General features: G+C 43.0%; 1 protein-coding gene across 1 annotated transcript; it reads right to left on the bottom strand.

Moving 5' to 3' along the window:
- Positions 1-181: 181 nt before the first annotated feature.
- Positions 182-16,423, bottom strand: mbd6 (methyl-CpG binding domain protein 6). Its single transcript, XM_042408215.1, has 13 exons — positions 15,797-16,423; positions 15,028-15,254; positions 13,962-14,101; positions 12,544-12,646; positions 10,809-10,980; positions 6,692-9,127; positions 4,254-5,269; positions 3,816-3,924; positions 3,484-3,629; positions 2,570-3,331; positions 2,285-2,337; positions 2,076-2,142; positions 182-1,918 (listed from the first exon to the last, which is right to left on the bottom strand). Exons 3-13 carry the CDS (start codon positions 14,075-14,077, stop codon positions 1,847-1,849), a joined length of 5,052 nt encoding a protein of 1,683 aa, XP_042264149.1. The 5' UTR covers positions 14,078-14,101; positions 15,028-15,254; positions 15,797-16,423; the 3' UTR covers positions 182-1,846.
- Between the last annotated feature and the right edge of the window lie 1,911 nt (positions 16,424-18,334).

The following is an 18,334-nucleotide window of genomic DNA, read 5'->3' as shown; positions in this document are numbered from 1 at the left end:
ACTTCTTTTCCTTTTAAAAAGGTACCAAATATTACAGTTCTTGATATTTGTTTTGTCTGAACAGCCTTCAATATTATGCTCATGTTTGTTTCTCACATCCTTTTCACAACACAAATCAACACAAGGTGCATTTTCTGTAAATAGTTTAATATTAAATAAAAAAGACTCCCATATAAAAAAGAAAGCTACAGTCCACAATTTAATCGTCTTTTTAAACATAAGTATTGAAAGCAAGGGGTAGAATGAGAAAAATACTTAATTACAATTCCCAGAAAAATTCACAATTCATTGTTTTCTCTCTTGTCTCTTTCTCTAACAATATAAAATCAAAATAAAACACATTAACTGTACATATGTACAAATTTCCAAGTGTAGAAATTGCATAATCTGCTTTCTTTTTCACTTTTCTTTATTCTTTTTTTTTTCTTTTAAATACAGCTAGAGATGCCAGTACTCTTGGGGCAGGGCAGTGTGTGGAGGAGAGCTCAAACAGTGATATGAGGAGACAGAGGGAGGATATTACTCCACATCCACAGTAACACACGGACTCAACAGATCCACGTTAAGACATCATCGCTCTCTGCGTTTACGTTTTCCCTCCATTCGTTCAACCAATCAAAAGGACATACTGTACTGTCTTTAAACTTGGGGTTCCTGCAAATGCTTCATTTAAAAATCCAACATTTTGCCGGAGAGTGAAGTCGGGGCGGGAGTTAAGTCAACAGATATTTATTAATCTTCTGTCACACAGTTCTTCACAGCAACGAATAACAGCATGTGAAATGTCAGCGGGCTGCTGAGGTGTGACAGATGATGTGTATTGAGACGGTGGACTTTGCAAATGTCACAAACTGGATGTTGTCAAATTTACTTGTGAGCTGTTGGGTTACCATGGCGACTACCGACATGATTAAAAGTTGTACAAACATTAAATGTTTTCTCAGTTCATAAAATTATTAGCGATGAACAAAATATTAAGGGCATCTGGCGGGACATGTGGAGTCATGATAACAGTTATTTTCTTTAAGTGTGACCAGTGGTTGATGTAAACTGGCTTAAGGAATTTCAGAAACCCGCTGGGGTGAACCGAATTATTTTCTTGATTTTCTTGACTATTTCATACTGTGAAAGAAAAAAAAGAAACTCAAGTCTGATCCTCTAATGTTCTCTTTCAGCACCTTCTGAAAACATTAGGAACATTTTTTTTGTTTTTTTGAAATACAACCGCTGTGTGTCTCTGCAAAGAGCCCTTTACCTTACTAACAGACGGTCTCGTTCATTAAATTATAATAAATTCAACTAAACCACGGTCGGACAGTGAGGGGCTCAGTAATAGCACTGTTGTCCAACACACACTCAGACACATTAAAAGACACACACATACACACACACTTTCAACAGAGAGCATCGTTCAAGTAGATGGGCTTTATCCTGACTCACAGTAACACACTGATGAGAAGAAAACAGTACTTGTTATTTTTTGTGTTTTCTCATTGATATAATTCTAACATCAACCATAATTAACAGATCTCTGATCACGTCAAGCAACCATTATTCTGTGAACTAGACCTATGAGAAGACCTAAGTGAAAAAGTATCCACATTTCTCTTCAAATTTTTTTCACTTTTTATAAATTAATTTTTCAGACTAGATCTCTCCTATGTTTTTTTTTTTCCATAGTGGTTGCCATAACAATGGTTGACATGACAACGGCATAATATTAGTGCAGTTGAATTTTTAAGAAAAGGTCATAACAGTGGTGATGATGGAGAAATGGAGGGGAAAAGAGAGGCGTCTGGCCGCCTTTGATTGGTGAACAGCTCTGACTGACAGCTCCCTCCACCAATCACTGCCTCTGAGACCTTGCGCCTCGTCTCCTCCTGCCACGGACTGACCTCTCAGGCTTCAGCAGTGCTGTCTGGAACAAGAGACAGAAACATTTAAGACAGAAAACAGACTATGGTGGAAGGAGTCTGACTCAAAACAGGTCAATGACACCAGTGAGAGTAATCAACAACCAGTACTGCTGAGAGTTAAACCAGTACTATAGATCTGTGAGGGGGGTAGGGTCTTACCGTAGCCTTGGTTTCCTCTAGTGCTGTAGCATCCATGTCTCTGAAGTCTTCTAACACATTCTGTAGCCTGACACACAAAATAACAGTAGTTCATGGAGCAGATTATGATCATGTATTGATAGATTACAGTGCAACCAGATATGGATTTATCCAGGTGATTCACTGCTTATATCATGTCTGAGAAATGAACCACTGATAAGACAACTTACGTTTGTTTCCTTTTCCTTCCTCTTCTGGCTCCCCCCACTGCTCCTGCTTGATCCTAGGAAGGTACAATCAGACATAAAGTCATCTATCAGTGGCATAAAAATGCAGCCATTCAAGTCAATCACAATGCAACGTCTTTCTACTAATGGTCGGATTAACCTGCTAGGTGTCTATTAACCCCCGTTTATTCCCATGCAATCAATGTGTACTTCTCTAATAAAGTCCCAACTTTGTGATATAAAATGTTGCCTTTGAGTTTGAAGGAAACAGAACATCCAGACACTCACCCTTCCCTGTTCGGTGTGCAGCAATGTCCCAGCTGTCTCCTCATTGGGCCTCCCACTGCAACCATCCCTGGGACTAAGGTACCCCGCCTGTGGAATATGTCCCTGCCTATCCACCCCTGCCTCCACATAGGGGCACACAGCTGCAGCTGGCCCAGTACAGTCTGTCTTAGCCTCCTCCAAGTATATGGGTGGCAGAGGAGGCTCTGGATGGGTATGTCCCTCTACCATGACCGGTTTCCTTTGTAAAGGTGACGTAGCCCCGTCCTCAGTGGGTTTGGGCGTCCCCTGGGCTGGCGAATGGGCAGCTGCTTCCAGGCTGAGTCGGGATAAGTCAGGGTTGCGGAGGGAACAAGCCCGACGTGGGCTGAGGGAGACTGGGGCACTTGCCTGGGGCAGAGTTGGGACAGAGGTGGACGGGGTATGGTGCTCCACAGGGAAAGAAACCGGCGGTAAGGCACAGAAGGGTGAAGTAGGGTCAGATGGCCCCAAGTGGGCCCCGTCCTCCTGCTCTTTAGCATTGACTTGAAGGAAGGAGGTATAAATCGTGTCCATGAAAGAGGTGTAAGGATCGATAACAGACCTGCCCTCAGATCCTCGCTGTGGGGGTGGGGAAGGTTCTTGGGCAGGGGCAGGAGGTGGAACAGGACTGGGGACCACTTCGGGAGCGATCTGACTGGCTGGAATGTCTTCCTGTGGGGCGGGGCTTTGTGTTTCCTGCAACAGGACTGGCTTCTCTCCTTCTGAGGGAGGTGCAAGGTTAAGCTGGAGGAAAAAAGTTGACGCAATCAGTAAAAGTCAAAAGATCCCAAAAGAATTGTTTGGATCAAACAATGAAAAACAACCATAAAGCAAATTATCCCCATTTATTAACTTTTGATGTACTACATCCACTAAGCTACATGTCAATTACCAACCTGTATATTGTTGAGCAAGTTGATGGCTCCATCAGGACCCTGCAGCAGAGGCATGCCCAAAGCAGAGGTCTGGACTGGGGGTAGGAGGATGGAACCTGCTCCAAGTCCCACCATGTTATGGAGGCCTGCGATGCCAGAAAGATCTCCTACAAAAGACAAAGTTCATAGAAGCACTTGTTATTGCTACAGTATGTCCTCAATGTTTCAAGCATTAACAGTGAAAACAGTTGGTCTTCGTTAATGTCATGTCTTTAATTCCTAACATAGTACTGAAAACTATTATATGGCCTGAATGTAATCTGAAGTGTTACGGAGGGTGGGCACTAACTCACCTAATACAGCAGGGTTAAGCAAAGTGGGTAGTAACTGTTGGAGGATGGGGTTGTCCTTGCCTTGTAGAGATAGGGGGATGAGGGTGTCAACACCAGCATCAGTAGGTACCTGCACACATGTTGAGTAGAGTATTAGAGTTTCACATGAATAAATTATGGTGAATCAGAGAAAAGAAATGTAGAGACAACAGTCAGATGACTTGGATGCGAGAATTGTTAACATTTTTTCATGCAAAATTGTTTCAAAATGTAGTGTGAGGGCTCCATTTTAAAATGGGTTAGAGAAAAACGAGTTTTAGTAGTAAAGGAAAATGTTTTTTTGTTTGCAACTAACAGAGAGGAAAACAATGGAGCAGTTAAGGAAATGAGCTCATAGGTTTTTCTGTGGAAACTAGGAGAAGCTCAGAGGAAGGAGCTGAAGGAGACAGGGGAGCCTACCTGAGGTTGGGTATGTTGGGTTTGCTGTGTGGGAGCTAATTGGGTGTGGGGAGGTGGGTGGAGCTCAGCTGAGCTCAGGGCAGCAGTGAGTAGGGCGGGGCTGAGGGGCAGAAAGGCTGCATGGGGAGGAGGAAGAGCGGCAGGAAGGAGCAGAGACTGCAGAGCTTGGAGAGAGCCCTCAGCTCCTGGAGGAAGGGGGAGAAGGCCCTGGGAGACCTCCAAGAGCCCCGAGCCATGTAGAGTTGATGGATCCAGGAGGCCAGAGGTCTTATCCAGGGTGAGGCCCTCCAATGTGGTCGGGATCTGCTGTGGCTGCTGGAGAGGAACTTCCAAGCTGACCTGACTCAACTGACTCAGCCCAGATAGGGGTAACAAATGCGCCTGCTGTTGCCCAAGCAACAAGGAGGCCATAAGCAGAGCCTGAAGGCTAGGTTTTTCTGTTAACCCCAAATCAGCTTCCTGTCCTTGAGTAGGGGTTGAGGCTGGAGGTGGAAGTGGGTTCAGCAGGCCCAAAAGGTTCAGAGGCAACTCCCCTTGGGCACCACTCAACAAGGGCAACAAAGGAAAGAGAGGATTGTTGTTTATTTGTTGTTGCTTCTGTTGCTGATCCTGGTTTTGCTGATGTGTCTCTTGCTGTTGTATCAGTAACTGTTGCTGCTCTGATTGCTGCTGCTCTGCAAGATTCTGTGGTGGTTGTGGTGTAGCATTGGCAGGAGGTATCTGTGCATGTTGCCCACCCAACCACAGCCCCCCCAGGTGCAAAGCCAGGACTGTAGGGTCCAGGAGGGATGGTAGACCTCCTGTGGATGACAGCAGCTGAAGCAGCTGCTCTTGGTTCATGAAGGGGAAGGCCTCTGCCAGAGGTAAGGGAGCAGTTGAGTCGCCCACAGATGAAGGTGTAGGAGGACTCTGATTATCCCCAAGATGAGAGGAGATGGCAGGTCCAGGGCTGGTGGCTGCTGGAGGTTTGGTCACTGTGGAGACCTTCTGGTCCACACATCCAGGCTCCTCTGGCCCTGTGGAGGGAGAGATATATGAATGTTTCACCTCTGTTCAATCTGACTTGTTAATCAATTTTATACAAGGATTTTGAGTTGGGTGGTTTGCAGCACTTTGGTGTTTGACTCTGGGGCAGCATTTAAGAGGTACTGCAAACTAAAACTGTTTTTTTTTTAGCTGTAAACTAAATTATGACTACTGTGATGAAACACATCAATACTGGTGTTAATATCGACATTAACACCAAATTTGTAAGAATCAGCATTTCATAGGTTGAAAATGGCTCAACCTGTCATCTGCTGTTTACAATCAGCCCTGAAAAGGCGGAGCCAATGCGGACAGAGTCGACCGTTTGGGAATTCTCTGTGTCATGAAATTATATAAATGGTAGAACGTTAACATCAACCTCCCCCAGCCCCGCACTCATTTTCAAAGATATACTGATCGAGAGAGACAGTTTCAGCTTCAGGAGCTAACAGCAGCTACAGCAGCTACAGTGGGGCTGGCCTGTTGGAGGGGGTCTCTCCGTCTGTGACTTTCTGCGGGAGGAAGAGCTGCTGGCAGCTACAACACAACAGAAATCCTCCTCACATCTCGCCCTGCAGCTCTTCAACTCTCTGATCGTCTATTCCTTCGGTTATCAGCTGGTAAAATCTTGTTTTAAAATTTTAAATCGTGGTGTAACTGAAGCTCCGCTGAAACTGTCTGTCCTGTCAGGTTCAGCTGACAGGTCTGCTGCTGGAGCAGCAGCGGAGCACAGCTGCAGAGCTGTGGTTGGACAGGTTCAGTAACAGCTCTGGTTACACTGTGATTTAACGTTTTAAAACAAGATTTTACCAGCTGATAACCGCAGGAACAGACAGCCGGAGAATTCAAGAGCTACAGGACGAAATGCGAAATGACTTGTGGCTCATTTAAATGTCGTTGCACTGTTTGTCTTCCTCTCATTATTATTATGTCACTGAGCAACTCCTGCCCTACTGCCTCACACAGCCATGCTGCCCTCCTCCCCTCCCTTCCCCTCTCCTCTCCTCAGCCCCTCCCACCGCCCTCTCAGCTCCTCACCCACTTTTTAGCATTTTTCAAAATTATGCAGTGGGTGGAGTTAGGCTCAGACCTAGGACTGTTACACTTTAAACACTGGCAGTCAGCTACAAAACAGCATAAGATTCCCAAGCTAGCAATGACACATCAATAAAATAAACACATATACTCACTTGATCCAGAGCAACACCCATAGAGGGTGCAAACATGAGAGAAAAATGTGTACCCCTTATCCTTAACTATCCTACAAAATAAAGCCATCTGTAAAGCCTGATCTTGATGTATATATGGCTGCATTTTGAGTATATTGCCAAGCTCTCCAAACCAAATGACTTCAATATGCATTCAAAAGTTCACTAAAATCACAGCACTTCAAAACTGAAAAACATTCGCACCTGCATTGTGGTTTCCTTGGGAAGACAACACAACATCAGCTGTACGGTCGGAGGAGCTGCCCTCCCCCTGGGGCACAGTGGAGGATGCTGCAAGAAGGGCCAGGACATGGTTGCTAAGATCAAGTGGCTTCGGGGAGGTGGATATCGCCATAGAGACACTGCTTTGAGGATGACTCAGGTCCTCAGATGTAGCCATGCTGTTAATGCCAATCTCTGTTGCTACAATGCCCTGTGGTGATGCATCCCGCAAAGGTGCCTGAGAAACAGAGTCAATTTTAGGAATGTGGTTCTCAGTTGGTTGATGCTTGTCTGATGGAGTCGGGGACATACCCTGAAAAGGGCTGCTGCTGTTGTGTAAAGCTAAATTTGAGTTTGGCAGCACTGTTGAAGCAGGAGAATGTCTCTGTAGAGGACTTGATTTAGCAGACTGAGGCTGTGATTGAGACTGCACTGATATGAACTGAGAGGAGGTGGGAGGAGAAAGCGGCTGTGGCACCAAGGGTAGAGCATTAGTGTTAGTGGTTCGGCACGGTGACAGAGTCTGTGGGTGCCTGACATTAGAATGAGGAGAAGAGGGCGAGAGTCTGGGGCTCCTTTTATTAGTGTGTCCACCTTCTTCAACAGGCACAGATCCTGGCTGAGTTGAAGCGGAGTTGGATGCTGAGGCCTGTGCGCTCTGCACACTGAGCAGATGTAACAGAGCAGACAGAGGCTGGTTTGGTGGATCCAAGCTAAGAGGTGCAGGTGTCAGGCCTGTAGTGAAATCCAGAGCCTCGCTTTGTCGAGGAGGCCTGGAAAGGTGTGCTGTCTGACGAGGAGCAGGGAGCCTGGGTGTCTGCCCAGGGAGGAGATGATGATGGTTTTCTAACATGACAGCGTTCTGGTTCTGCACAGGTGAGGTAGAGGAAGAGTGCGGGGAGGAAGGGAAGGAAGAGGAGGATAGGTTGATAATGGTAGCAGAAGCGGCGTCTCCTGGTGGGGTCTTCCGCGGCCCATTAGCCAAATGCTGCGTGTCTCTTAGCATGCTGAGTACTGTGGGAGATCGCCGTTGCCTCTTCCTGTGCGACGCATTGCGCTCTGCTGTGGGAGGCGTGTGGGGCAAGGAGGAAGCCAGGGATTGGGCCAGAGGGTGGGATGGAGGAAAGAGGACGGAGGAGGCTGCTGCAAGGGAGAGCTGGGGCGGCCTAGTAGAAGCGATGGAGGAGGGAGGGTGGCTGTTATGTAAAGTGCTGTTTGTTACCTTTGATGACTGTTGCTGCTGCGCCTCTTTCAAGACCTCCAGAGAAGACGGCAAGCTCACCTGGCTGCTGGCCACATTTGAGCTCTGGCCCTGGGTTATCTGGTTAGCCAGTTGAGCCTTAGCAGCTGCAGAGAGCAGGCTACTTGCAGGGAAAGAAGCTGGGTGTGGCATCTTGCCCTGATGGCTGTGGTGATGGTTCAGATATGGCCCCAGAGGTAAACTAGAGGGCCCTGTGGAGTTCAACCCAAAAGCTGGTGGTCCTGTGCTGGGAGTCGGACTCATGGCACTCTTTGAGGGTTTCATGGAGAGAGCATGAGGGTTGCTACTGCTTTGGTTGGTCAGTAAAGAGGGGTTAGTAGGGATTAGGATGTGATGGTTATTAGTGCTGCTGTTGCCTGAGTTCTTAAACTGCTCCAAGATGTCTTCCAGCTTGTACTTGGGGAAGTGGGGACTGGGGTTTGGGGAGCCACAGGGGAGAGGGGAGTGTGGAGAGGAAGAGCTGGATTTCCTCCTCTGAGGCAAGTTACTTCCCATCAGTCCTCCTCCTTCTGCTGCTGTTGAGCCTCCTCCCTGCTCATAGAGAGGGGAGGGAGAGGCCGAAGGGTGGCGGGACCGCTGGTGAGGAGACACACAGTTCATGTTAAGGACAGAGGGAGAGAGGGAAGAAGATGGAGAGAGGGGGGAGCCTCCCACAATGACACCATGAGGATGATGAGCTAGAGTCTGTGCTCCTCTTCCTCCTCCACCCAGGTTCATAGGGGAAGAAGGAGGAGGTGAAGAGAGGGGCCCTAACCGAGGAGAACCCGGAGTCTCTGGGGTTTTGGGAGTTCTTTGACCTTGACTGACATTCTGAGGTGTGGGAGTGCGGGGTGACCTCTGGGCAGCACTGTAAGCTGGGAATGAGGAGCTGGAGGAAGCGGCGGAGGACATAGGGAGAGGAGGAGGATGGTGATGCCTTCTCAAAGCATCTAGGGGATGGTGAGAGTTTGTGCCTGTGTGAAGGACCGGGGAGGAACCATTGTAAGGGTAAATAAACTGGTGGGAGGATTTAGGGCTGGCGCAGGGGTTCGAGTGGAGGCTGTTTTGAGGTCGAGCTGGAACTGGATGGAGTTTGGGATGGTAGATGCCACGGTCGTCTTCTTCCCGCTCCACATCGGCCCTCTTTGGATTGCGGCTGTCCACTCCACTGCTCGCCTCTGGAAACGGACACACACAACAAGCGTTTACTAAACAGTTTTTACTCCAATATGACAGTGTTTAAATACAGGCTCTGCCAAAGTCATTTTCTCTACATTCATAAAATGTCTTTTCCTAAGAACCCTTCCTTAGAGATACTGCCAAACATGAGCAGAAAAACATTCCACTCTTAGTTTTAGAAATGTTGATGTGCAAGCAGTGTAGGTGTCAAAGTATGCAACACAAAAACAAAACACTCTCTGCAAAAGCCTGTGTTCTTTTTGGGTAATATATTCTGCATACCTTATGTGTTCATATAAACCTTGTACATGGTCATAAGGGTTGTTTTTTGGGTCTGTTATGGGGCACTTAATGCATTTCTGTGTGATGTGTAAATCAGTAGGAGAGTGAGATCTAACAACACTCGATAAAAGTCAATTTAGTTTCACTTTAATTATTCATAACTCCTTCTAACCTCATATGTACAAAGTGATCATGTTCATTTTAATGTTATTATACCGACACTATACAGTCTGTGCACTACAGTGGATCTGCATTATCTGAGTGACCATTAGCAAGAAAGCAGGAAATAATCAAAAGCCAAAAAGAGCCAAATAAGTTAAATGGAGTCGTGTCTTGACATATATTGTCAAAATATAAACAGACATATTAAGACAAAAGAGATGATGGAACTATTCTGCAAACTGAAAGACTTTTGACTCATATTTAAAATATATTGATAAATACAAACAGCTGTGAGACATCACACTGTAGCATTGTAGCAACCACACATCTTAAGTTTTGCTGAATATGAAAAATATCAAATATCAACAGGGACAGAACATTTTAGCGTGCAGTAGAGTGGTTTCAATTCTGTGTTGCTGACAGCTGCAGCACAGACCAACACATCAGAAAAAAAAAAAAAGTTTACACGGGACTTGTTTTTTCAATCACACACCCACCTGCTCCTGGAGGATTTCCGACCATCTGCCTGCTCCGGCAGATCCCACCCCCACCCCATCTTGCTCTTTTATGGACTTTAGTTGAACGTTATGAATCATGTCACCATTTCTCTGATAGCTCAAGTTGACTTATCAACAGACACATACCAGACAGCAAAATGACTTCAGGCTTCAGAGTAGCAGTGATGGTTTTGTTTACAGAACAGATTTGGATTAGGGACGTCCATTTGTTTGATGTTATTTACATTTAAATTAAATTCATTTATTAAACTACAAAACAAGTTTAATAGGGAGAGGGCAAAGAGGGGAGAGCAAGACTAGTTGGAGGCATATGGTTTGCTGCAAGGTTGGATGATTAAGCCCAGTAATAACAGCCTCCCATACTTTCATAAACTAAAATTTAATCTATAATTCATTCCACCACAATGATGATACTGACTTTCCCGTTTCCCGCCCACATAGAGTAAATTTGTGAGATCATATGAGAGATTACTTCGATGCACACAGCACACTCAACCTCAAGAGCAACAGATTTGGTAGAAAAATAAACCGGAGACACCTTACAGAGACACTGATGTAAAAAAAACATTTCATACATATGCTGATCAGCATCTGTTTAGCAAACATGTAGAATCAGTATATAACAGCTATTTTAATTTGTTGTTATGTAGTTAGATTATGTTTGATAGTACCAGGGTACAAGAGTGGCGTGTCTCATCTGTAGTGTGTCAGAATTTACCTGGATGATGAAGGTTGGCAAAGGGCAGCTGTGAGGCCTGCATACTCCGACACAGAGCGGCCATTGCTACCACTTTCCTGCGGTGGTTACACAGTTTGGTCATGTCCTGCTCTGCTTTGCCTAACGGCTGGCTGTGCTGTTCTACCTTCACTCCCACAGTGAAGTTGAAAACCTGCAGGATACAAGATAAAAGAGGATTAGACAGAATTCAGAGTAAACCCTTCGCATAAAATTTTATCAAATTTAAGACAGTTAAGGGCATCTGTTTTGGTATTTTACACTCATGTATTCACAGTCACTCAAGCACCACTGCTAATCACTACAGACTGTGAGCACACATGGTTTTAATAAGGACATGTTACCCATGATTCCACGCAGAGATGGGCAGAGTTTTGTTCAATTCCTAGATTACAGTTTTTAATAAGATGCCTTTTTAAATATAAATATAAGACCCCTTGAACAACTTTTCTCTCTTTTGCTTAGTTCATTTCAATTGAAATCAATACTTTGCTGCCCTTTCAACAAGTTGATTGGATTTTGGTGCAGTGCAGCTCAAAATACAATACAATGCACACATATAATTTCTTCCATACCCAATAATGATAAAAAGTACACAAGTAAAAGGTAAAAAGAATAAAAGAGTAGAATATTCCCTTTCCCTGTCCTGACCTCAGTCATTACATGCCAACCTAATCACAGACATAGATTAAAAAGGACAGTTGTGTTGTGCAAATATAAAGTGCACAACACATAGCAGCCTAACCACAGATATAGGATTTTACAGAATGCAGAAAAGTGCAAGTGCAAAGTAAAGTGCATATTACAATTAAAGTTGCAGTGCAAAGTGAAAATATAAAGAGCACATTACACTTTAAATGGACGACCCTGAACGGAGGGGGGCACAAGATCGTTAAGAGTTCAGTATACAAATTGCCACAAGGTGGGTATGTACCGTTTTTAAATCTACTGGTTTTAGTACCAATGTACCGCCATCTTCTCTCTGATAGGAGTGAGTTAAAAAGACAATTTGCTGGGTGAGAGGGCTCAGAGGACACTGAGGGCCTTGCCTTGAATACAGGAGTAAAAGATAGAGGACACAGAGGGGACATCAAAGACAACTGACCTGGCCGCAGTGCGCCCTGTCCTGTGCTGTTGTATTCACATACCAATGCCCCATGAGAAACCCTGAACTTCTTCAGTTGTCACAAAGAGTACAATCTCTGGTGACATTTCACGATTATAGTGTCCATATTAATTTCTCATTTCAGGGTGTTTGAGATTGTTGTGCCCAAGAATTTAAAGTTCTCCACCTTTTCAACCACTTCCCTGTTTATCTCCATCGGCTTGAGCTTGTTGCTGTTTTTCCAAAAGTCTATAACCATCTCTTTGGTTTTACTTACATTTAGCTCAAGATTGTTTTCAGAGCACCATTTGACAAGGGCTCCCACCTCCCTTCTGTATACTGACTCATCAGTGCCTGAGATCAGTAGTGTTGTCAGCAAATTTTATGATTTTGACAGACTGAGTTTGACGTACAGTCTGTTGTGTAGACTGAGTAGAGGAGTGGAGATAACACGCAATTTAAATTCTCTTTGCACTGTTTCAAACTGATTTAAAAAAAATAAAATGTACCAAATATGTACCACATTTAGATTAAAACTGTGTAAGTGCATTCAAAAAGGTCACCACCCTTACCACACACACCACAGATTTTAAGCTTATAGACCAACTATACCTTTTGGATGACGAGTGGACACTCCAGACCACATTTGCAGGTGCCATCAGTCAACAGATACGTCTTGACCTCGTCCAGAGAGGAAAGAGCAGTGCCACTAGGACTACAAGAAGAAGACAGTAACAAAATGTAAAAGCACACTCAAGGCAAATTGAAAATGATATGAACAAAAATATATTCAAAGCACAGTGAAGTTCTAAGTTGCAGAGCTGCCAACACACCTCAGAATTTACATATCTTAAATGTCATTGAGATTTGAGGATTTGCCCTGATGACAGTAGTGGATTTTGTCACCTTTGGACAGAGCCAGGCTAGCTGTTTCCCCCTGTTTCCAGTCTTTATGCTAAGCTAACCAGCTGCTGGCTGTTGCTTCATATTTACTGTACTGACATTAGAGAGATATCAATCTTCTTTATAGGCACTGGATTTATCATTGCCCAGGGGGTATCCAACATAGGTAACTTCCTTGTATTAAACAATTATCTGTTTTTTTTTAAGGTTTAGTAGTTAATGAATGGGTGTGTTTTTCAGGTTGCAACAATCTCAGCTTGAAAGTTATTGGATACTAAGGCAGTTTAACATATGAATGGACACAGGTTTAGCACACAGTTGAAACTCTGCTATGCTCTATTCTCCTGATACGGTCACCTCACAGTATGATTTCCCTGTGGGAGATGACAATTGTCATCGCAATTAACTCGTGGGTGCCTGAGCTCCCAAACACCCACGAAATCTGCCACTATTATCGTCTTATCTATCTCTGGGCAAGAAAGCAATTGAGTGTATTTTCCAAAATGTCTATATTTATTTATTTCACATTAGTGACTTATATGATAGCAAATCAAGGTTACAGTCTTCATACAAATAAGCTGCAGTTACATTATATTAACAATATCATTGCTGCATACATTTTTTTTTTAAATTATTCTTTTAAAAAAATCTTTCTCCTGATACAGAGTGGAGCATAGATCCTAAGCAATGGCATGATTAAAATTACATATTTAACATACTTTATACTTTTACTAATATTATTTTTTTTGCTAGACCTAAGTCACTATTCAAGGAAATACGTGTCCATACCAGAAAACAATAAGTATGTAACCTCTTCTGCCCTGATGTGGCCCGAAGGAAACAAGGAAAAAGGCTTTTGGGGGTAAAGCAAAAACTACTTTGAACAAATTTCTAAAACTTAAGTCGCAGAAGCTACAGTTATCTTTCCTGGTAATATCCACCAAATATGTTGGAAAAAATATCACTAAGCACTCTCTCTTCATCACAATGAATTATGTGGCTTACACAGGTACACATTCATATATGTATATATTCATATGTGTTAAAAATCAAGATCATTTGTTCAGACATTTATATACATCAACAATACATCTGCACGTACTTTCTGTTCAACTGAACCAACGCACCTGACATAGATCACCTGCCCACTCTCCACTGTCCTCTGCCAGCCGATGGGGATGTGTATTGCAGCGGTGTGGACCCCATCCTTGTCCCCACTGACAGTGTCACTGCCTCCCATCATTTTGTAACTGCGGCCTGCCAGCACCTTAAAAAGTAATAAGAAGCAGCAAGGTATTAACATATCTATTCTTCAATCCCTTCAAATGAAGTTTCATTTATCCAAGAAGCCACAGGATATATTCCTTTTGCTGGAATATTACATTGTTCACTATCTGGAGAGTCAATGTCATTGTCTAAAATCTATTCATTTGTTGTTGCAAATTGTTCATGTTCAAGTTATAAGCTAAAGATGTCTTACAGCTTCAGTAGTGTTCAATATGCATCACATTTGAACGTCATTTTGGAATTACACTCTGCATGTGCTTATAACATGTAAGTCTGTTACAAAGAGCTTTGCAATAGTCAAGTCAAGTTTATTTTTATTGCCCCATGTCAACAACTCAACTTCTTTTGAAAATGTGCATACATGCAAATATAGATTGTTGCATGTATCAGTATAGTTTGCTGCGGCTCAGTGTGAGGCACTAAATAAGTAAATAAATACATGCATAAATGGATGAACTAATGTCTCTGCAGCTGCAGCTCTTCAGGATATCAATGTTCTAATTAAAGCAACCTGCATGCCAAATGTGAGGCCCATGTTCATCTGATTACATAACACCCAGTGTCAACGTCAAATACCAAATATTACTAAATCTAGCCTTGGTAAAATGCTGAAATCTGCCAGAATCATTAAGGATACATGGAATACAGGCTGTTCATTACATGTTTTGGATTATTTCAATGCCAGTTCAATGAGACTACATTATCCAGGTGTTCTCCACATGCCCAAAAAGGTCTGACAAAGTTACTAACATTTACTTCCCTTACATCTGTGCTCCTGACAATTCAAGCCTCAACAGAAAGTTGTCTTCAACATTATGAACACAAATCACTGGGTGTGGCCATGGCAAAAAAATAAACTCACTGTCAAGGTAAAGTAATAATTTAAAAAAATAAAATGTTGCATACCTTGTCATCTTTGGGAAGCCAGGACCTGTTTTGGCTAGGGTATCCACTGTCCAATGTACATGCTGGTGGGTTAGAAGCACACAGACTGCCAGTAAAACCTGACTTGATGCCCCAAAACACCTGAACTGCCCAAGCTAGGAGGCAGATCCTCAACTCAGAGGATGACTCCTGCAGATGTATTTGCTAAGTTCACATCAGAGTAAAGGACTTAGATGAAGATGGAGAGCCTGCGAAGAAAAGTAGAGGTGGATTATGTAACGTGACAATGAGATCTCGGGGGTTAAACAAGTCATCAAATAAACCATTTCCTGCAAATGATGTGATCCAAAAGGCACTTCAGAAACCAAATCACAGATGCATCTCTCTCATAGAAAGAACACAAGTTCAGAAGAAGCTGCGGCTACTTTGAAGTGGGAGGGTGTGTTTGGATAGGCCCGTGGTTTACTGGATGTTCTGCTACAATATAAGCAGCTGCCTTATACAACACTAACCAACTTGCAAGCCAACAAGGCAGCGACATGAAAGGAGCTTGAAATAAGATCTTAAAAGAATTCGTAGTTGAGGTAAAAGTCTGTCATGGAAGAAAATCTCTCAAACTACACGACTGATAGACGGCAGGCTAACAGCTAGGCTAGCAGCTAAGCTCACCCTACTTTGTACTATGTTGTCGTGACAGCTGTCAGGCGCACAAAACACTCCGCTGCAAAACTCTTACGACAAAACGAGCCATGCACAATACTATGCATCAGATAACAAAGCTTGCACTTACTTATTGACAGCCGTGAGCTAACGTTAGTGTCAGCAGCAGGACCTATAAACCTTTCTCTGCGTCAGGCTCTCTCTCTCTCTCTCTCTCTCTCTCCGTGTTGGCGAAGTTTTTGGACTCTTCGCTTTTCTCTGCTCGCGGGATAATCAAGAGTGAGCTAGCTAGCTAGCTAGCTGGCTGGCTAACGGACTAGCCAAATAATGTTTTGAAAACGGTTCATACGTTAATAAATAACCATGAAATAAATCTCTCTCTCTTTCAAATAGCGTATTAGCGCGACCGGCGGTCAGCGTTTGTACACCGTCTGCCAGTCCGAGTTAAAAACAAAGGGCAGTAACGCTTCATTTTACTGCGCCCTGGCTGTCGGAGCAACCAGCTAGGCTATCAGAGCTAACAGCGTCCCGGCCAGGCTGCAGGACGCCCCGCTGCCTGCGCACTTATCCAGCCGCTGCTTTGGCCTGTGCTCTGTTAAACCCGTTTATATTCAAATATATCCCGACAACCATAACGACCCATGTAATCCCGAATTCACAGTTGCCCACTGTGTTTTTTTTTCTTACAGATTCCGAGCAAAAAAAATAATGGAGTTTTCTGTCGGGCATGCGCAGTCAGCTCCCAGGGAGTAGTGTACCCGACATGCAACGGGACCTTTGTAGTGTTCCAGACAGACATCAGTACGGAGCAGAGCATCTTGATAGACGTTTACTGAATATGGCAGGAGTCTCTGTTCGCAGTTCCCTTTGACTAATTTGCTTAATATTTTGGCCAAATTCTATATTCACAAACTAAACTTCTTCTAAAGCAAAAAGCCAAACTTTTCAGAGCTGACTGTCCATATAAAACAATATATTTCTTCAATATTTGAATGTAGAAACAAAAAAAGCTGTTAAAACATATAACCACTGTGAGCTTTACAAGATATTTTAGTCCCCCTGGCGTGTTTGTGATTGTGGACTCAAGTTGTATACACAAGGTGTTGTGAACTAGTATACTTGTTTCAATAAAGCTGCTTGATAGAGGACATGATAATGACAGAATAATGGACTCGTGCATCTGTGTGTGCTGAATGTTAGCCATTGCCATTATGTGTAAAGCAAACAGATGATGGCTTGATTACCAAATGATGTGATTATCTTATAGGATGCCTTGTGATGTTTGGAAATGTATTTAAAAAAGTGGTTTTCAACCCAGTATTCCTGTTTGGCCCCTGATGACGGCGCAAGTCGAAAACGTTGGGCTTCGATTCAGCACAATGCTGTTTAAATCAGAATCAGAATCCGTTTATTGGTCAAGTATGCAAGCATACAAAGAACTTGTCTTGGTGTTTGCTCCCACAAACGCAACATAGATAAATATAACAAGAGTAAGGTAATAATAATAATGAAATAATAAAATAAACAAAGTAGTACTGAAATGAAAATCCATGTACAGAATGGAATAATAATAGTTTTGAAATGGGATTTAAAACTTGAAATGAAATATTGACTGCACAAAGGAAATATGGACCGTGCTGTGGACAAAGAAATGTTGCAAAAATTAAATGTGACATGTGCAATAAATAATTAAATTATGTAACAGTGGAGGTTGAATGCAATGTACAATGTTAAGTCTAGTTTGATGAAATGAAGAGGTTGATGAAACAAACAAGTCTGTGTGCAGTCCTCCTTCACCTATGCTGAATAACACATTGTTATCAAGATACAGAGATAAATCAGAATCATGTTTATTGTCAAGTAGGTTTGCACATACAAGGAATTTGCCTTGGTGTTGTGATGCATAACAGTCAAAAGATATACACAAAATTAAGTAATCCTAATCATATAAAAAAGAAAGAAAGAAATTTACCATCAAATACATGTAAGAATATGTAAGATATTCTAAGCAAGAAGAGATGCTAAAGGTTTAAATTTTAAACTGAACAGAATGAAATGAAATGTACAAAATATTGACCAGGAGTAAACAGTATATGCAGTGTGCAATTAATACTATTAATAATAACAATAATAGTACAGTTGTAATAATAAAAAGTTGCGTTAATGTAACGTATCATATTCAGATCAAAGATCACAAATGTGCAAGTATAAGATTATGGGATTTCACCTTAGTATAAAGTGTAGTGTCCATGGGTGGAACAGAGTCCGTGTCAGTGGGGTCTCAGGCATTACTGATGAGGCCGGCTGCAGATGGGAAGAAACTGTTAAATGATAAAACAAAAAGAACTGTAAGACATATCCACTTATATATGTTTAAAATAAAGTGTAAAATGTATTATTGCATATTACATTCATACTGCTGCTCAGGGCACTCTTTTATTCTCTGTGTGCCTCAAATAATCCTTCCATACATAACTTAATGTTACATTATATAAAGAAATGTCCGTTATGGAAGTTAGGGGCTTGTGTGTGTTTAACGTTGTCTATGATATGTCAGAAAGCAAATACCATGATTTTTACTGAATTAGACCAACTACCCTGGGGCCCCAGACCCTCAGAGGGCCCTAGGGCTCCAGGTTTATTGTGTGGGAATTAGTCTGTGGTAATT

This window comes from Thunnus maccoyii, chromosome 4 (assembly GCF_910596095.1).
Source record: "Thunnus maccoyii chromosome 4, fThuMac1.1, whole genome shotgun sequence".
Taxonomy (NCBI): domain Eukaryota; kingdom Metazoa; phylum Chordata; class Actinopteri; order Scombriformes; family Scombridae; genus Thunnus; species Thunnus maccoyii.
Note: the sequence above shows the minus strand (reverse complement) of the source record. Positions and strands in the feature narration are given on the sequence as shown.

Bases quoted from the DNA above. Each gene is read 5' to 3' on its own strand.
- mbd6 (XM_042408215.1), bottom strand. From the start codon at position 14,077: ATGATGGGAGGCAGTGACACTGTCAGTGGGGACAAGGATGGGGTCCAC. The intron at 5,270-6,691 runs GTGCGAATGTTT...CTCCCTCCACAG, and splicing joins CCAAGGAAACCACAATGCAG to GGCCAGAGGAGCCTGGATGT. The intron at 3,925-4,253 runs GTAGGCTCCCCT...ACATGTGTGCAG, and splicing joins CCCAACATACCCAACCTCAG to GTACCTACTGATGCTGGTGT.